This window comes from Rhinopithecus bieti, unplaced genomic scaffold (assembly GCF_001698545.2).
Source record: "Rhinopithecus bieti isolate Rb0 unplaced genomic scaffold, ASM169854v2 scaffold_33330, whole genome shotgun sequence".
Classification (NCBI taxonomy): Eukaryota; Metazoa; Chordata; class Mammalia; order Primates; family Cercopithecidae; genus Rhinopithecus; species Rhinopithecus bieti.
This window is the reverse complement of record NW_016814059.1, coordinates 361446-374631: the sequence shown is the minus strand read 5'-3', so window position 1 is coordinate 374631 and position 13186 is coordinate 361446. Positions and strand designations below refer to the sequence as shown.

Sequence of the window (13186 nt, the reverse complement as noted above, 5' to 3'; positions counted from 1 at the left end):
GGTCCCCTTTCCCACATGCCTCACGCCCCGCATGCCCGGCCCCCTCCCTTCCCATCCCACATGCCCCGCCCCCCTGCAGGCCGTGTACGTCACCTCCACGCTGCCCTATGTCGTCCTGACCATCTTCCTCATCCGAGGCCTGACGCTGAAGGGCGCTACCAATGGCATCGTCTTCCTCTTCACGCCCAACGTGAGTCCGCAAGGCTGCCCTGGGCCAGACCCTGGGAGAGGCCTGGCTGCCCTGTGCCCCTGCCAGCCTCAATACCAGCTCTCTCACCCATGGGGACGGGCAGGCTGCTGCCCGACCAGTCCCAGGGCCAGCGAGGGCAAGGCCTGTCCCTGGGGCCCGGGGCAGCTCCTGGGGGCGTGGCTTTGCCCCTGTGAGCTGACGGAGCCCCCACAGGGAAGGAACTAGCTGCTACCCCAGGGGGGCCGTGGCCTGTCCGGACCACCCCGATAGCCTTGACCCTCCCCAGACTCCCTGGGACCACACCCTCCCAGGTCCCCATGGCCCCATCCACACCGAGAGTGGCTGAGGGTCTCCATGTGGTGCAGGTCACGGAGCTGGCCAACCCGGTCACCTGGCTGGACGCGGGTGCACAGGTCTTCTACTCCTTCTCCCTGGCCTTCGGGGGCCTCATCTCCTTCTCCAGCTACAACTCCGTGCAGTGAGTGTGGGCGTGACGGGCCTCAGTTTCCCTCTCAGTCCTGGGGGGATCTTGCTGGGAGGGTAAAAGACAAGGTGGAAAGTGCTCTGTGGCTATGTGGCCAGGGCCTCCCTGCCCCGATGGGCCCATTCCCTCCTGCTTAGGGACCATGTGAGCTGAGTCTAGAGTATAGCATGTGGAGGAGGGGCAGGTCTCCCTTCGAGGACGGCCAGGAACCTGAGGCCTGCAGCTTTCCCCACACCCGTCCCTCCACAAGCCTGGTGCAGGCCTCTCCTGTGCTCTCCCCAGTTCCCTGCTCCATGCTCACATCACTCCCAGCCCACCCCTGGGCATCCCAGGCCCCCAGACATGTGGCACCCCCGATGACCTCCACGTCCCTGACCAAGGTCTGATCCTTCCACTGCCCCTTCCCCACATAGCCACTGCGCATACCCTGGAGTCCCCAGCAGCGTCTGGGAGGAGCACAGCTGGTGTCAGTTCATTTCCACTCACATTTATGAAGCACCTACTGTATGCCCAACCAGGTGCATCAGGGCCCGCCCATAGTGACCTGCGGCTCTGCAGGTTGACAAGCAAGCGCAGAAATTGTCCTGTGTGCAGTGACCAGAATTTCAGAGCAGAAGGGACTGGGGGTGAGGGAGGACTCCTGGGGTCAGGGTGGCCCTCCAGGCTAGGAAGGTGCGATTGAAGTCAGACACAGGGGACCCTCAGTGCAAGGGGGCAGGGCCTGGGCAGGGAGGGCGGGGCCTGGGTGTGAGGGGCGGGGCTGGGCAGGGAGGGCATAGCTGAGGCGTGGCTGGGGCTTGGCAGGTATAGAGCCCAGGCAGGGAGGGCTGGGGTGCAGAGAGAGGTGCACTTGGAGGCACGTGCAGGATGGGGTTGGGGGCAGAGAGGGTGTTGGAGGGACAGGAAGGACCCTGGAGTCATTGTGCGAGCACTGGGTGGAGCAGTGAAGCCCCACCCAGGCCTCAGGAGCTTCCCTGGGTGCTGAGGGCAGGTGCTAGGAGGGCCCCTGAGCACTGCAGGCAGCTGGGGCAGGGCCAAGGCAGGATTGAGGACTCTGACTTTTTTGTGGAGTGGCTAAGGTGGAATTGAGGGTGAATTATTTTTATAACAGCTTTATTCAGAAAACTTGTATACCACACAATTCCCCCATCTGGAGTGCCCAGTTCAGTGGTCTTAAGTACATTCACAGAGTTGTGAAGCCAGTCATCACCACTGTCCAGTTCTAGAACATTCCAGTCAGCAAAAGCCCCACATATGTGAGCAGCTGCTCCTCATTGCCCTGTCCTCCTGCCCTGGGTGAGCACTGATGCGCTGTCTGCCTCTGTGGCTGTGCCTGGTCTGGACATTTCCTGCGAATGGGGTGGCCACATTGCCACAGCCTTATGTCTGATCCTTTCATGGGGCACCACATCCTCAAGGCTCATCCCATCACAGCTGGTGTCAGAGCGCCATTGTTGTTTAGGGCTGAGCAATATTTCATGGTGTGCGTGGACTACGGTTTGTGCATCATCCATCCGTGGATATTTTGGTGTGCGTGGACTACGGTTTGTGCACCATGCATCCGTGGACATTTTCCATGTTTTGGCTATCGTGAGTGATGCTGCTGTGAGCCCGTGTGTATGCATTTTTGAGGATGCACGCTTTCATTCTCCTGGGTGTGCACCTAGGAGTGTAGTTGCCACGTCATATGGGCCTCTGTGTGCAGTCCTTGGAGGAGCTGTCAGGCTGTTTTCCACAGTGGCTGCACCACTCACATTCCCACCAGTGTGTAGGAAGCTCCAGTTTCCCCACATCTTCACCAATGCTTATTATTATCTGACTTTTGTTTCTGGCCATCCCAGCAGGGATGTGGTGAGGTCTCACTGCAGTTTGATTGGCATTTCCCTGAGGCTAACACATTTGGATTTTGATGGAAGCATCTGGAAGGATGGTGTCAGCATCAGCCAAAACAGGAAGGGTGGAGTGAGCTGGCTGGGTTGGGTCAGAGAGGTTGGGGCTTGAGTTCAGCACACACTGAGCACAGGGTGCCTTTAGGAAATGGTGAGGTCTCAGCTGCCGAGCAACTGGACAGGACGCCTAGGGTGGGGGCTGGGGGAGAACGGGTGTGATGTCTTTGGCCTGGAGCTGTCCCTAGAGGCCTGATGGAGGTTACCGCAGGCACGAGATGGGGAGGGAAGAGACCTGAGCTCTATAACCAGAGTGGTCTGGGGAGTCAGGAGCAGTCAGAGCCCCAGGCAGCCCCTAAGCTGAGACCAGGTCAGCAGGGGACCAGGCGCTGTCCTGGGGCCACCTCTGCATCCCCTGAGCCTGCTCAGAGTGGAGCAGGGGCTCCGGCTGCCTTGCTGTGTCACTCAGTGGCTCAGCCTCTCGCTCCTGGGGCTGGCGCTCTGGGTGGGACGCGGGTGCTGCCCTGTGCTGTGTTCTGACCCGGGGCCTCATCGCCAGCCGCCATGACACTGGTCTTGTCTGCAGCAACAACTGCGAGAGGGACTCGGTGATCGTGTCCATCATCAACGGCTTCACATCGGTGTACGCGGCCATTGTGGTCTACTCCATCATTGGGTTCCGCGCCACACAGCGCTATGATGACTGCTTCAGCACGTGAGTGGCTGTCCCACCATCCAGGTGCCTTGGGATGCGCCTCCAGGAAGCCTCCCAGGCTCTCTGGCCCCAGCTGGCCATCAGCCTCGATCTGACCCACAGGAACATCCTGACCCTCATCAATGAGTTCGACCTGCCTGAAGGCAACGTGACCCAGGAGAACTTTGCAGAGATGCAACGGCAGTGCAATGCCTCCGACCCCGCGGCCTACGCGCAGCTGGCGTTCCAGACCTGCGACATCAACTCCTTCCTCTCGGAGGTAGGCCCATTCCGGAGCTCGAGGCAGGGAGAGGACCCCCCTTGCTGGCACCTCAGAGTCCAGCCACCCCTGGGCCCCTGGCCTGTGGAGGACACAGATGCTGAGCTTCCGTCGGGAGGCCCAGCTCCCACGGTCTGGTCTGCCTGCTGTCCGTCTGGGGTGCTGGTGTCTGCCAGGCCACGAGATTTCACTTCTGAGGCTTCTGTTACACTCAGAGGCAGAGGCTCAGAGGCAGAAGCTGGGGAACACCATGGGCTGCCCCTGCATTCTTTCCCATCAAACACTCGAAACACTGCCTGGGGCCATCAGGGATAGAAGTTCACAACAACTTCCATCAACATGGAAAGAGTTTGTGTAGCTGTTTTGAACTTGTGAGGCCACCAGGACAGGTTTTATTTTGGACCAGCTGGCACGTCTTAGTCACGCTGATACTGAGGATACTCCATGTGACCAGCACTTTTGAATACTATTTCCATAGTTAATGGAGTTTAGATGCTGTTACAATTAAAGGTCGACATTTGCTGATTTTAATTATGCAGGTTTCTTTTGGGGAGCCACCCCATATTTTGCGGGCATTAGGCACTTCAGGACCCAGCGCTGCTACTCCAGTGGCCGCGGGGAGAAAGCTGGGCAGAGTGAGCCATTTCCGCGCCAGCTGGAGCCAGGCAGAGGGCTCTGTGGCCTCTCTCAACCCTATTCCACCAACTGCAGGAGGCCTCCAAGTGCAGGATGCGCAGGCAGGAGGGACCCAGTAGGGCCGTTCCGGTCTAAATGTCTTTTTTAAAAGCAACTTTAGTGAGGTATAATTATGCACCATGAAATTCACCCATTTGCAGTGACTTGCACAGCCATGTGCAGCACCCCGTCCGTGCCCACAAGGTTTCCGTTTGCTGTCACTCCCCACTCCTGGGAGCCCCAGGCACCCCTCTGCTGCTCTGCCCACCTGCCTTTTCTAGAAATGCCACAGAAAGAAACCCCATGGTGCGTGATCTCATGGCAGGGCTGCCCTCAGCAGTGCCATTCCGAAAAGCACCAGAGTTGCTGCAGGTTGGCGCCTCCATCCTGGCACCTCCTCCCACCTCCTCCCACCTCCTCCCACCTCCTCCCACCTCCCACCCTGCACTGAAGAGCAGCGTGCCTTGTGTGCACATGCTGCCGCCTGCTTCTGACAATTTCCTTTTAAACTCTTCAGAGCCCTCCACAAGCCATGTCCTGCTGTGTAAGGGGTTACTCTTGTCCCTGGAATTCACATAGATGTGTTAAGCAGCATTGAAGGACCCTGTCTTCGGATGGGTCCTTGAGTCCTCCCACATCCAATCCCGGAGCCAGTACCCTGCAGGAAGCCCCACTGAGCTGAGCAGGTCCCTCAGCCTCATGGGTGGAGGTTTTCCTCCCGAGATTATGCAGCCAGGACCGCTGATCACCAGGACTGTGACGGGCCGGGGCCTGGTTCTTGGGGATGGTCTGGGACCAGACACAGGAGCAGAAGGTCAGCCCTGGGGCCTCTGGGTGGCGGCACCTTGGTGGTTCTTACCCAAGAGGCTGTCTGTGGGCACAGCCTGCTCTAACTCGGCCGTCGGCCACTTGACTTCCAAGCACGTCCAGGGCATGCGTTTATTAACAGGCGACTCACGTAACACCTCGTGTACATGGCTCAGCCACACTGGATCAGGGCTATGCGGGCTGTGAGATCTCAGAAGCTCCCTGTGTTGGGAGAGCCCATCTGTGGGCAGAACGGGGCTCTGAGTGCCGCTTGGTGATGGGATCCACTTGCTGGTCGTGATGCATAGTTCAGCTTTTGAAAATACACTTTGGGCCTGAAAGACAAGATCTAGCTATTTCATGACAGCTCAGACCTGCCCGCCCCGTGCTGCATGGCTTGGCGATGCACAAGACCTCGGGCAGGGACGAGAGGGAGTCCGTGGGGGGCAGAGGCCCTGGTGACTGTGTGTGTCATCCATGCAGGGTGTGGAGGGCACAGGCCTGGCCTTCATCGTCTTCACTGAGGCCATCACCAAGATGCCGGTGTCCCCACTGTGGTCCGTGCTCTTCTTCATTATGCTCTTCTGCCTGGGGCTGTCATCTATGTTTGGGAACATGGAGGGCGTCACTGTGCCCCTGCAGGACCTCAGAGTTATCCCCCCGAAGTGGCCCAAGGAGCTGCTTACAGGTGCGTGTGCAGTCGGGTGGGGTCCCCATGGCCATGGTGTCACCTGTGGGGTGGCAGCCCCTGGGGCTGTGAACAGCTCTAGCCCCCGGCCATGTGTGCAGCCCCTGGGCATGTGGGCATTTCTGTTCCCCAGCCGTATGTGCAGCCCTNTGCCCTGTGCTGTGTTCTGACCCGGGGCCTCATCGCCAGCCGCCATGACACTGGTCTTGTCTGCAGCAACAACTGCGAGAGGGACTCGGTGATCGTGTCCATCATCAACGGCTTCACATCGGTGTACGCGGCCATTGTGGTCTACTCCATCATTGGGTTCCGCGCCACACAGCGCTATGATGACTGCTTCAGCACGTGAGTGGCTGTCCCACCATCCAGGTGCCTTGGGATGCGCCTCCAGGAAGCCTCCCAGGCTCTCTGGCCCCAGCTGGCCATCAGCCTCGATCTGACCCACAGGAACATCCTGACCCTCATCAATGAGTTCGACCTGCCTGAAGGCAACGTGACCCAGGAGAACTTTGCAGAGATGCAACGGCAGTGCAATGCCTCCGACCCCGCGGCCTACGCGCAGCTGGCGTTCCAGACCTGCGACATCAACTCCTTCCTCTCGGAGGTAGGCCCATTCCGGAGCTCGAGGCAGGGAGAGGACCCCCCTTGCTGGCACCTCAGAGTCCAGCCACCCCTGGGCCCCTGGCCTGTGGAGGACACAGATGCTGAGCTTCCGTCGGGAGGCCCAGCTCCCACGGTCTGGTCTGCCTGCTGTCCGTCTGGGGTGCTGGTGTCTGCCAGGCCACGAGATTTCACTTCTGAGGCTTCTGTTACACTCAGAGGCAGAGGCTCAGAGGCAGAAGCTGGGGAACACCATGGGCTGCCCCTGCATTCTTTCCCATCAAACACTCGAAACACTGCCTGGGGCCATCAGGGATAGAAGTTCACAACAACTTCCATCAACATGGAAAGAGTTTGTGTAGCTGTTTTTGAACTTGTGAGGCCACCAGGACAGGTTTTATTTTGGACCAGCTGGCACGTCTTAGTCACGCTGATACTGAGGATACTCCATGTGACCAGCACTTTTGAATACTATTTCCATAGTTAATGGAGTTTAGATGCTGTTACAATTAAAGGTCGACATTTGCTGATTTTAATTATGCAGGTTTCTTTTGGGGAGCCACCCCATATTTTGCGGGCATTAGGCACTTCAGGACCCAGCGCTGCTACTCCAGTGGCCGCGGGGAGAAAGCTGGGCAGAGTGAGCCATTTCCGCGCCAGCTGGAGCCAGGCAGAGGGCTCTGTGGCCTCTCTCAACCCTATTCCACCAACTGCAGGAGGCCTCCAAGTGCAGGATGCGCAGGCAGGAGGGACCCAGTAGGGCCGTTCCGGTCTAAATGTCTTTTTTAAAAGCAACTTTAGTGAGGTATAATTATGCACCATGAAATTCACCCATTTGCAGTGACTTGCACAGCCATGTGCAGCACCCCGTCCGTGCCCACAAGGTTTCCGTTTGCTGTCACTCCCCACTCCTGGGAGCCCCAGGCACCCCCTCTGCTGCTCTGCCCACCTGCCTTTTCTAGAAATGCCACAGAAAGAAACCCCATGGTGCGTGATCTCATGGCAGGGCTGCCCTCAGCAGTGCCATTCCGAAAAGCACCAGAGTTGCTGCAGGTTGGCGCCTCCATCCTGGCACCTCCTCCCACCTCCTCCCACCTCCTCCCACCTCCTCCCACCTCCCACCCTGCACTGAAGAGCAGCGTGCCTTGTGTGCACATGCTGCCGCCTGCTTCTGACAATTTCCTTTTAAACTCTTCAGAGCCCTCCACAAGCCATGTCCTGCTGTGTAAGGGGTTACTCTTGTCCCTGGAATTCACATAGATGTGTTAAGCAGCATTGAAGGACCCTGTCTTCGGATGGGTCCTTGAGTCCTCCCACATCCAATCCCGGAGCCAGTACCCTGCAGGAAGCCCCACTGAGCTGAGCAGGTCCCTCAGCCTCATGGGTGGAGGTTTTCCTCCCGAGATTATGCAGCCAGGACCGCTGATCACCAGGACTGTGACGGGCCGGGGCCTGGTTCTTGGGGATGGTCTGGGACCAGACACAGGAGCAGAAGGTCAGCCCTGGGGCCTCTGGGTGGCGGCACCTTGGTGGTTCTTACCCAAGAGGCTGTCTGTGGGCACAGCCTGCTCTAACTCGGCCGTCGGCCACTTGACTTCCAAGCACGTCCAGGGCATGCGTTTATTAACAGGCGACTCACGTAACACCTCGTGTACATGGCTCAGCCACACTGGATCAGGGCTATGCGGGCTGTGAGATCTCAGAAGCTCCCTGTGTTGGGAGAGCCCATCTGTGGGCAGAACGGGGCTCTGAGTGCCGCTTGGTGATGGGATCCACTTGCTGGTCGTGATGCATAGTTCAGCTTTTGAAAATACACTTTGGGCCTGAAAGACAAGATCTAGCTATTTCATGACAGCTCAGACCTGCCCGCCCCGTGCTGCATGGCTTGGCGATGCACAAGACCTCGGGCAGGGACGAGAGGGAGTCCGTGGGGGGCAGAGGCCCTGGTGACTGTGTGTGTCATCCATGCAGGGTGTGGAGGGCACAGGCCTGGCCTTCATCGTCTTCACTGAGGCCATCACCAAGATGCCGGTGTCCCCACTGTGGTCCGTGCTCTTCTTCATTATGCTCTTCTGCCTGGGGCTGTCATCTATGTTTGGGAACATGGAGGGCGTCACTGTGCCCCTGCAGGACCTCAGAGTTATCCCCCCGAAGTGGCCCAAGGAGCTGCTTACAGGTGCGTGTGCAGTCGGGTGGGGTCCCCATGGCCATGGTGTCACCTGTGGGGTGGCAGCCCCTGGGGCTGTGAACAGCTCTAGCCCCCGGCCATGTGTGCAGCCCCTGGGCATGTGGGCAGCTCTGTTCCCCAGCCGTATGTGCAGCCCTGGGGGTGTCAGCATCTCCGTCCACCCGGCCTGCAGGCCTCATCTGCCTGGGAACATTCCTCGTTGGCTTCATCTTCACACTGAACTCTGGCCAGTACTGGCTCTCCCTGCTGGACAGCTACGCTGGCTCCATTCCCCTGCTCACCATTGCCTTCTGCGAGATGTTCGCTGTGGTCTACGTGTACGGTGTGGACAGGTAGGGGCCACAGTGGGGACAGGTGCCTCTAATGCAGAAAAGCAAGGTCACAGGGCATTCCTGTGAAGAGGACCCGGGCTGTGTTCAGGGTACAGAGGGAGAGTCCATGACCTGGGGCCTCAGCTGGCCACGGAGGCTGGTGTATACCTCTCCTGGTGGGAGCAGAGGGCATCAGCAGGCCCTGGCCTGCCAATAATGGGAACTTTGTGTTGCTGGAAGCCAGGAAGCCCGGTGGAGTCCAGACCTTGGCAGTGCCCACGCAGAGAGCCAGAGCTGCATGCTCAAGGCCACTGCAGGGCCCATGGCCAGAGATGCTCCTTGTGTGTGCTGGGGGGTGGGGAGTGCCTCATGTCCCTGGCGCTCCAGGCCTTTCTAGGGACACAGAGGCTCCAGCAGTGTGGTAGAGCCTCAGACAGGGACTCTTGGTCGGAGCCACCACTTTAGAAATAATCGGACAAGGCCAGGCACGGTGGCTCACACCTGTCATCCCAGCATTTTGGGAGGCCAAGGTGGGCAAATCACTTGAGGTCAGCAGTTTGAGACCAGCCTGGCCAACATGGTGAAACCCCATCTCTACCAATAATACAAAAATTAGCCAGGCATGGTGATGCATACCTGTAATCCCAGCTACTCGGGAGGCTGAGGCAGGAGAATGGCTTGAACCTAGGAGGTGTAGGTTGAGGGGAGATCACACCACTGCACTCCAGCCTGGGTGACAAAGTGAGGCTCCATCTCAAAAAAAAAAAAAAAGGAGAAGGAGAAGGAGAAGAAGGAGGAGGAGGAGGAGGAGGAGAACAAGAGGAAGAGGAAGAAGAAGAAGGAGGAGGAGGAGGAAGAAGAAGAGGAAGAAGAAGAAGAGGAAAAAGAGGAAGAAGAAGAAGGAGGAGGAGGAGGAGGAGAAGAAGAAGAAATAATTGGACAGACTCAGTTAACATTGATCAGGCACAGCCCTGCAGGCTCCTGGCTTGGGAAACCTGTCCTGCGTCCCTGGCAGTGGGGTTTGCAGGACACAAGGGCAATAAGCTCTTCAGCACTGGATGAGTGAGGACAGAGCTCGCACCAGCCTGGGGGAGCCATGGAGAAGGCTGAGGGACACAGGGCGCGCTGGCCATGCTATTCTAACATCACACAGATATTGTCAAAGAATGTTTAGGCCCAACATGTGGGTTAGCTGCAGGCTGGTGCTGCCAGGTGTGAGGTGCATGCATAACCGTCTAAATCTGGGACATGTGGGACCAGCTACTCCTCACATGCTTCTGCAGGGACCAAGGGTACTCACCTGCACACTGCAGGCCTGGGACCAGCTTCGGTGTAACCTCCCGCCTGCTCCATCCTGATTTCTGCAGACGATAAACTCCTTTGCACAGAAGAGGGTTCAGCAGAGGACGGGAATTGAGCTGTAGGGTGGGGAAGGTGTGGGATTTTCCAACTTCAGGGTGCTGCTAAGGAAGGAGAGGCTGCGGGTGTCTGGCGGCACTCCCTCCTCCAACCCCCCATTCTGCACCGGTGACCACCTCAGGTGTGGGTGTGGGCAGGGCACCTCTGACCATGGGCTTGCCGTCGAGCACTGGCTGGTGATGTCATAGGGCAGAGACAGCTGCTGGCCGTGCCCACAGATGGCTCTGCTTGAGGAGGCACCCATGGGCAGGAGTGAGGGAGGGGGCCCTGGCGAGGGGAGGCTGGGCACCTCGCAGCACAATGCCGTCTGTTCAGGTAGCAGAATGCACAGAAAGCTTGGCGAGTTGAAGCCCAGCTGGTAGCAGCGACAGCTGTCTCTGGCCTTGGCAGGTTCAATAAGGACATCGAGTTCATGATTGGCCACAAGCCCAACATCTTCTGGCAAGTCACGTGGCGCGTGATCAGCCCCCTACTCATGCTGATCATCTTCCTCTTCTTCTTTGTGGTCAAAGTCAGTGAGGAACTGACCTACAGCATCTGGGATCCTGGCTACGTAAGTGCCCAGGCCATCGCCTGGGGTGGGGAGAGGAACGGGAAAGGGGAAAGGAGAACACACATCCACACACATGGAGCATGCACACACAACACACACACCCACATACATAGGCACACACGCTCACACTCAGGTGCAGTCCAGCCACCACCCCACACAACTTGCTGGTTCCCCCCTCCCTGACACCAGTGTGTCACGCCATCCCAGGAGGGAGGTCGGTGGGCTGGTAGTTGGGAGGCAGGGGAAAGAGAAAGCTGGAGGAGCCCCAGGCCACCCTGCCCACCCCACAGGACAGGAGGTAAGAGTCATGGGGTGAGGGGCCTTTGCCCCAAAGTGAACCCCGCTGGCTCCCGAGGTGCCTACTCACCCATGGGACATTCTCCCCAGGAGGAATTTCCCAAATCCCAGAAGATCTCCTACCCAAACTGGGTGTATGCGGTGGTGGTGATTGTGGCCGGAGTGCCCTGCCTCACCATCCCCAGCTATGCCATCTACAAGCTCATCAAGAACCGCTGCCAGAAGCCAGGGGACCGTCAGGGGCTGGTGAGCACACTGTCCACAGCCTCGGTGAACGGAGACCTGAAGTACTGAGAAGGCCGAGCCCACGGCGTGCCACACACTGGTGTCCAGGAAGGAGGAAACGGCAAGACCTGTGGGGTGCACCTGCATGTGTGTGAGCATGAATGTATGCTCACGTGTGTGTGTTTGTATTTTATACACATGTGCCATGTGTGCAGATGTGTGTCATGTGTGCATCTACATGTATGGGAGCACATGTGCAGTGGTGCAGCATGTGGGTGCATGCATATACGTGTTGGTACGTGTGTTTTACATGTATGTGCCATGTGTGTAGATTGTGTCATGTGGCATGTACATGTATGGGCCACAGTGTGAATGTGCACGATGTGTGCATTCTGATACATGTGTGCAACGTGTGTACAGTATATTTGACTGCCCCATGATGTGTGCGTGCATGTATATTATGGACGTTGCATCCTGTGGTTGTGGGTGTGGGTGTGCCATATGGTGAACACATGTGTAGTACATGCACACACATGGTGCTTGTATATGGGTGTCCCACATGATGCATGTATGTATACCTGTGAGTATGGTTGTGTTGTTGTGTGTGTGCCTGCATGTACATGTGCATCGGTGTATATGTGCATGTATGCCTGTGTGGACGTGTGTATGATGTTGAGCATGCGTACATGGGTGTGGTGTCTGTTGTATACGTGGCCTGTTGTCTGTAAGTGTGTGATGTGTGATGTGTGTGCATATGTATGTATTAACATATGGACATCGTGTGGATATGTGTGCATATCACTTCAAATGGGACAGCATGCCTGCCACTCAGGGCCCAGCCGTCCTCTGTGTCCGTCCTTGCCACAGACACAGGGTGCATGTGCAGAGGCTGGGGGAGCAGACCACTGGGGACATGCTACACCCTGCACATACCCAGGGGAAGCAGAAGCTGCAGCCAGGGTGGGGGGCAGCACCTCTGTGCTTCCTCTCTGTGGATGGCAGGAGACAAAAGCACAGGTTACTGTCTTGGCTCCTGAGAGCGACTTTTGTTGCCCACCCCCACCCATCCCCTTCCCCTTGGTGTTGACCTTTGACCCGGGGGTTCCCAGGGCCCCATAGCCCTTGACCGGGAGCAGCCTCTCAGAAGCCAGAGCGGGCAGTTGCTGGCGATTCTGAGAAAATTTGGCTGCATCGTCCGGAGTCGTGCCTCCAGTCGGCCTCTGCCAAGTCTCTGCGTCCTGGCCATTGCCCAGCTTAATGAATGCCAGCCACTTAATCATTGCTCCTGCCACCACAAATGCCAGCCGTTTAATCATTGCTCCTGCCACCACAAATGCCAGCCGTTTAATCATTGCTCCTGCCACCACAAATAGATGAGCAGTTAAACAAAACTCAACTTGGCACAATCCAAGGCGAACACCACTCTGTGCACAGAGGACACGAGCTGTGTGAACTTTTAGCCAGACTTTGGAAAAGATGGGTTACAGGGTAACTCGGTCCTGGCACCATCCTTGGGCACTCTATGTGTCCAGGGCACCTTCAAGGACCATGCAGCCCCCAGAAGCCTCCAGCCCCTGCGCCACTCAGTGAAGCCCAGCCTGGCCCCTGCCCTGCCCCTATCACGGGATGGGCCCCCATTGGGGTTCGACGTTTCATCTCAGCCAAAGGCAGTCGGCACTTGGTACATCTGCTTCAACGGACAGGTCGCCTCTGCTTTCCATGGAAGAATCTGGATGCTTACATTAAACTGATGTTCTGAGAATTCCTATGGGCAGGACTGAAAGCCTGGTGTGTACTGGTGTGATGTTCCACTCACACTCGTCCCTTCCAACACCTCGTCTGGCGGTGACCGCACACACTGACAGCACCCTGTCCGGCGGTGACCGCAC

The 13186-nt window shown here is 57.7% G+C and overlaps 1 protein-coding gene across 1 annotated transcript in view; it reads left to right on the top strand.

The window, feature by feature from the left end:
- SLC6A19 (solute carrier family 6 member 19) overlaps positions 1 to 11520 on the top strand; it is a 26498-nt gene extending 14978 nt beyond the window's left edge. Inside the window, exons 5-12 of the mRNA XM_017849583.1 lie at positions 80 to 190; positions 556 to 668; positions 3147 to 3275; positions 3378 to 3534; positions 5500 to 5704; positions 8665 to 8824; positions 10613 to 10775; positions 11163 to 11520. Coding sequence (XP_017705072.1) covers positions 80 to 190; positions 556 to 668; positions 3147 to 3275; positions 3378 to 3534; positions 5500 to 5704; positions 8665 to 8824; positions 10613 to 10775; positions 11163 to 11366 — 1242 coding nt within the window. The 3' untranslated portion in view covers positions 11367 to 11520. The remainder of the gene's footprint in view (positions 1 to 79; positions 191 to 555; positions 669 to 3146; positions 3276 to 3377; positions 3535 to 5499; positions 5705 to 8664; positions 8825 to 10612; positions 10776 to 11162) is intronic.
- Positions 11521 to 13186: the final 1666 nt, after the last annotated feature.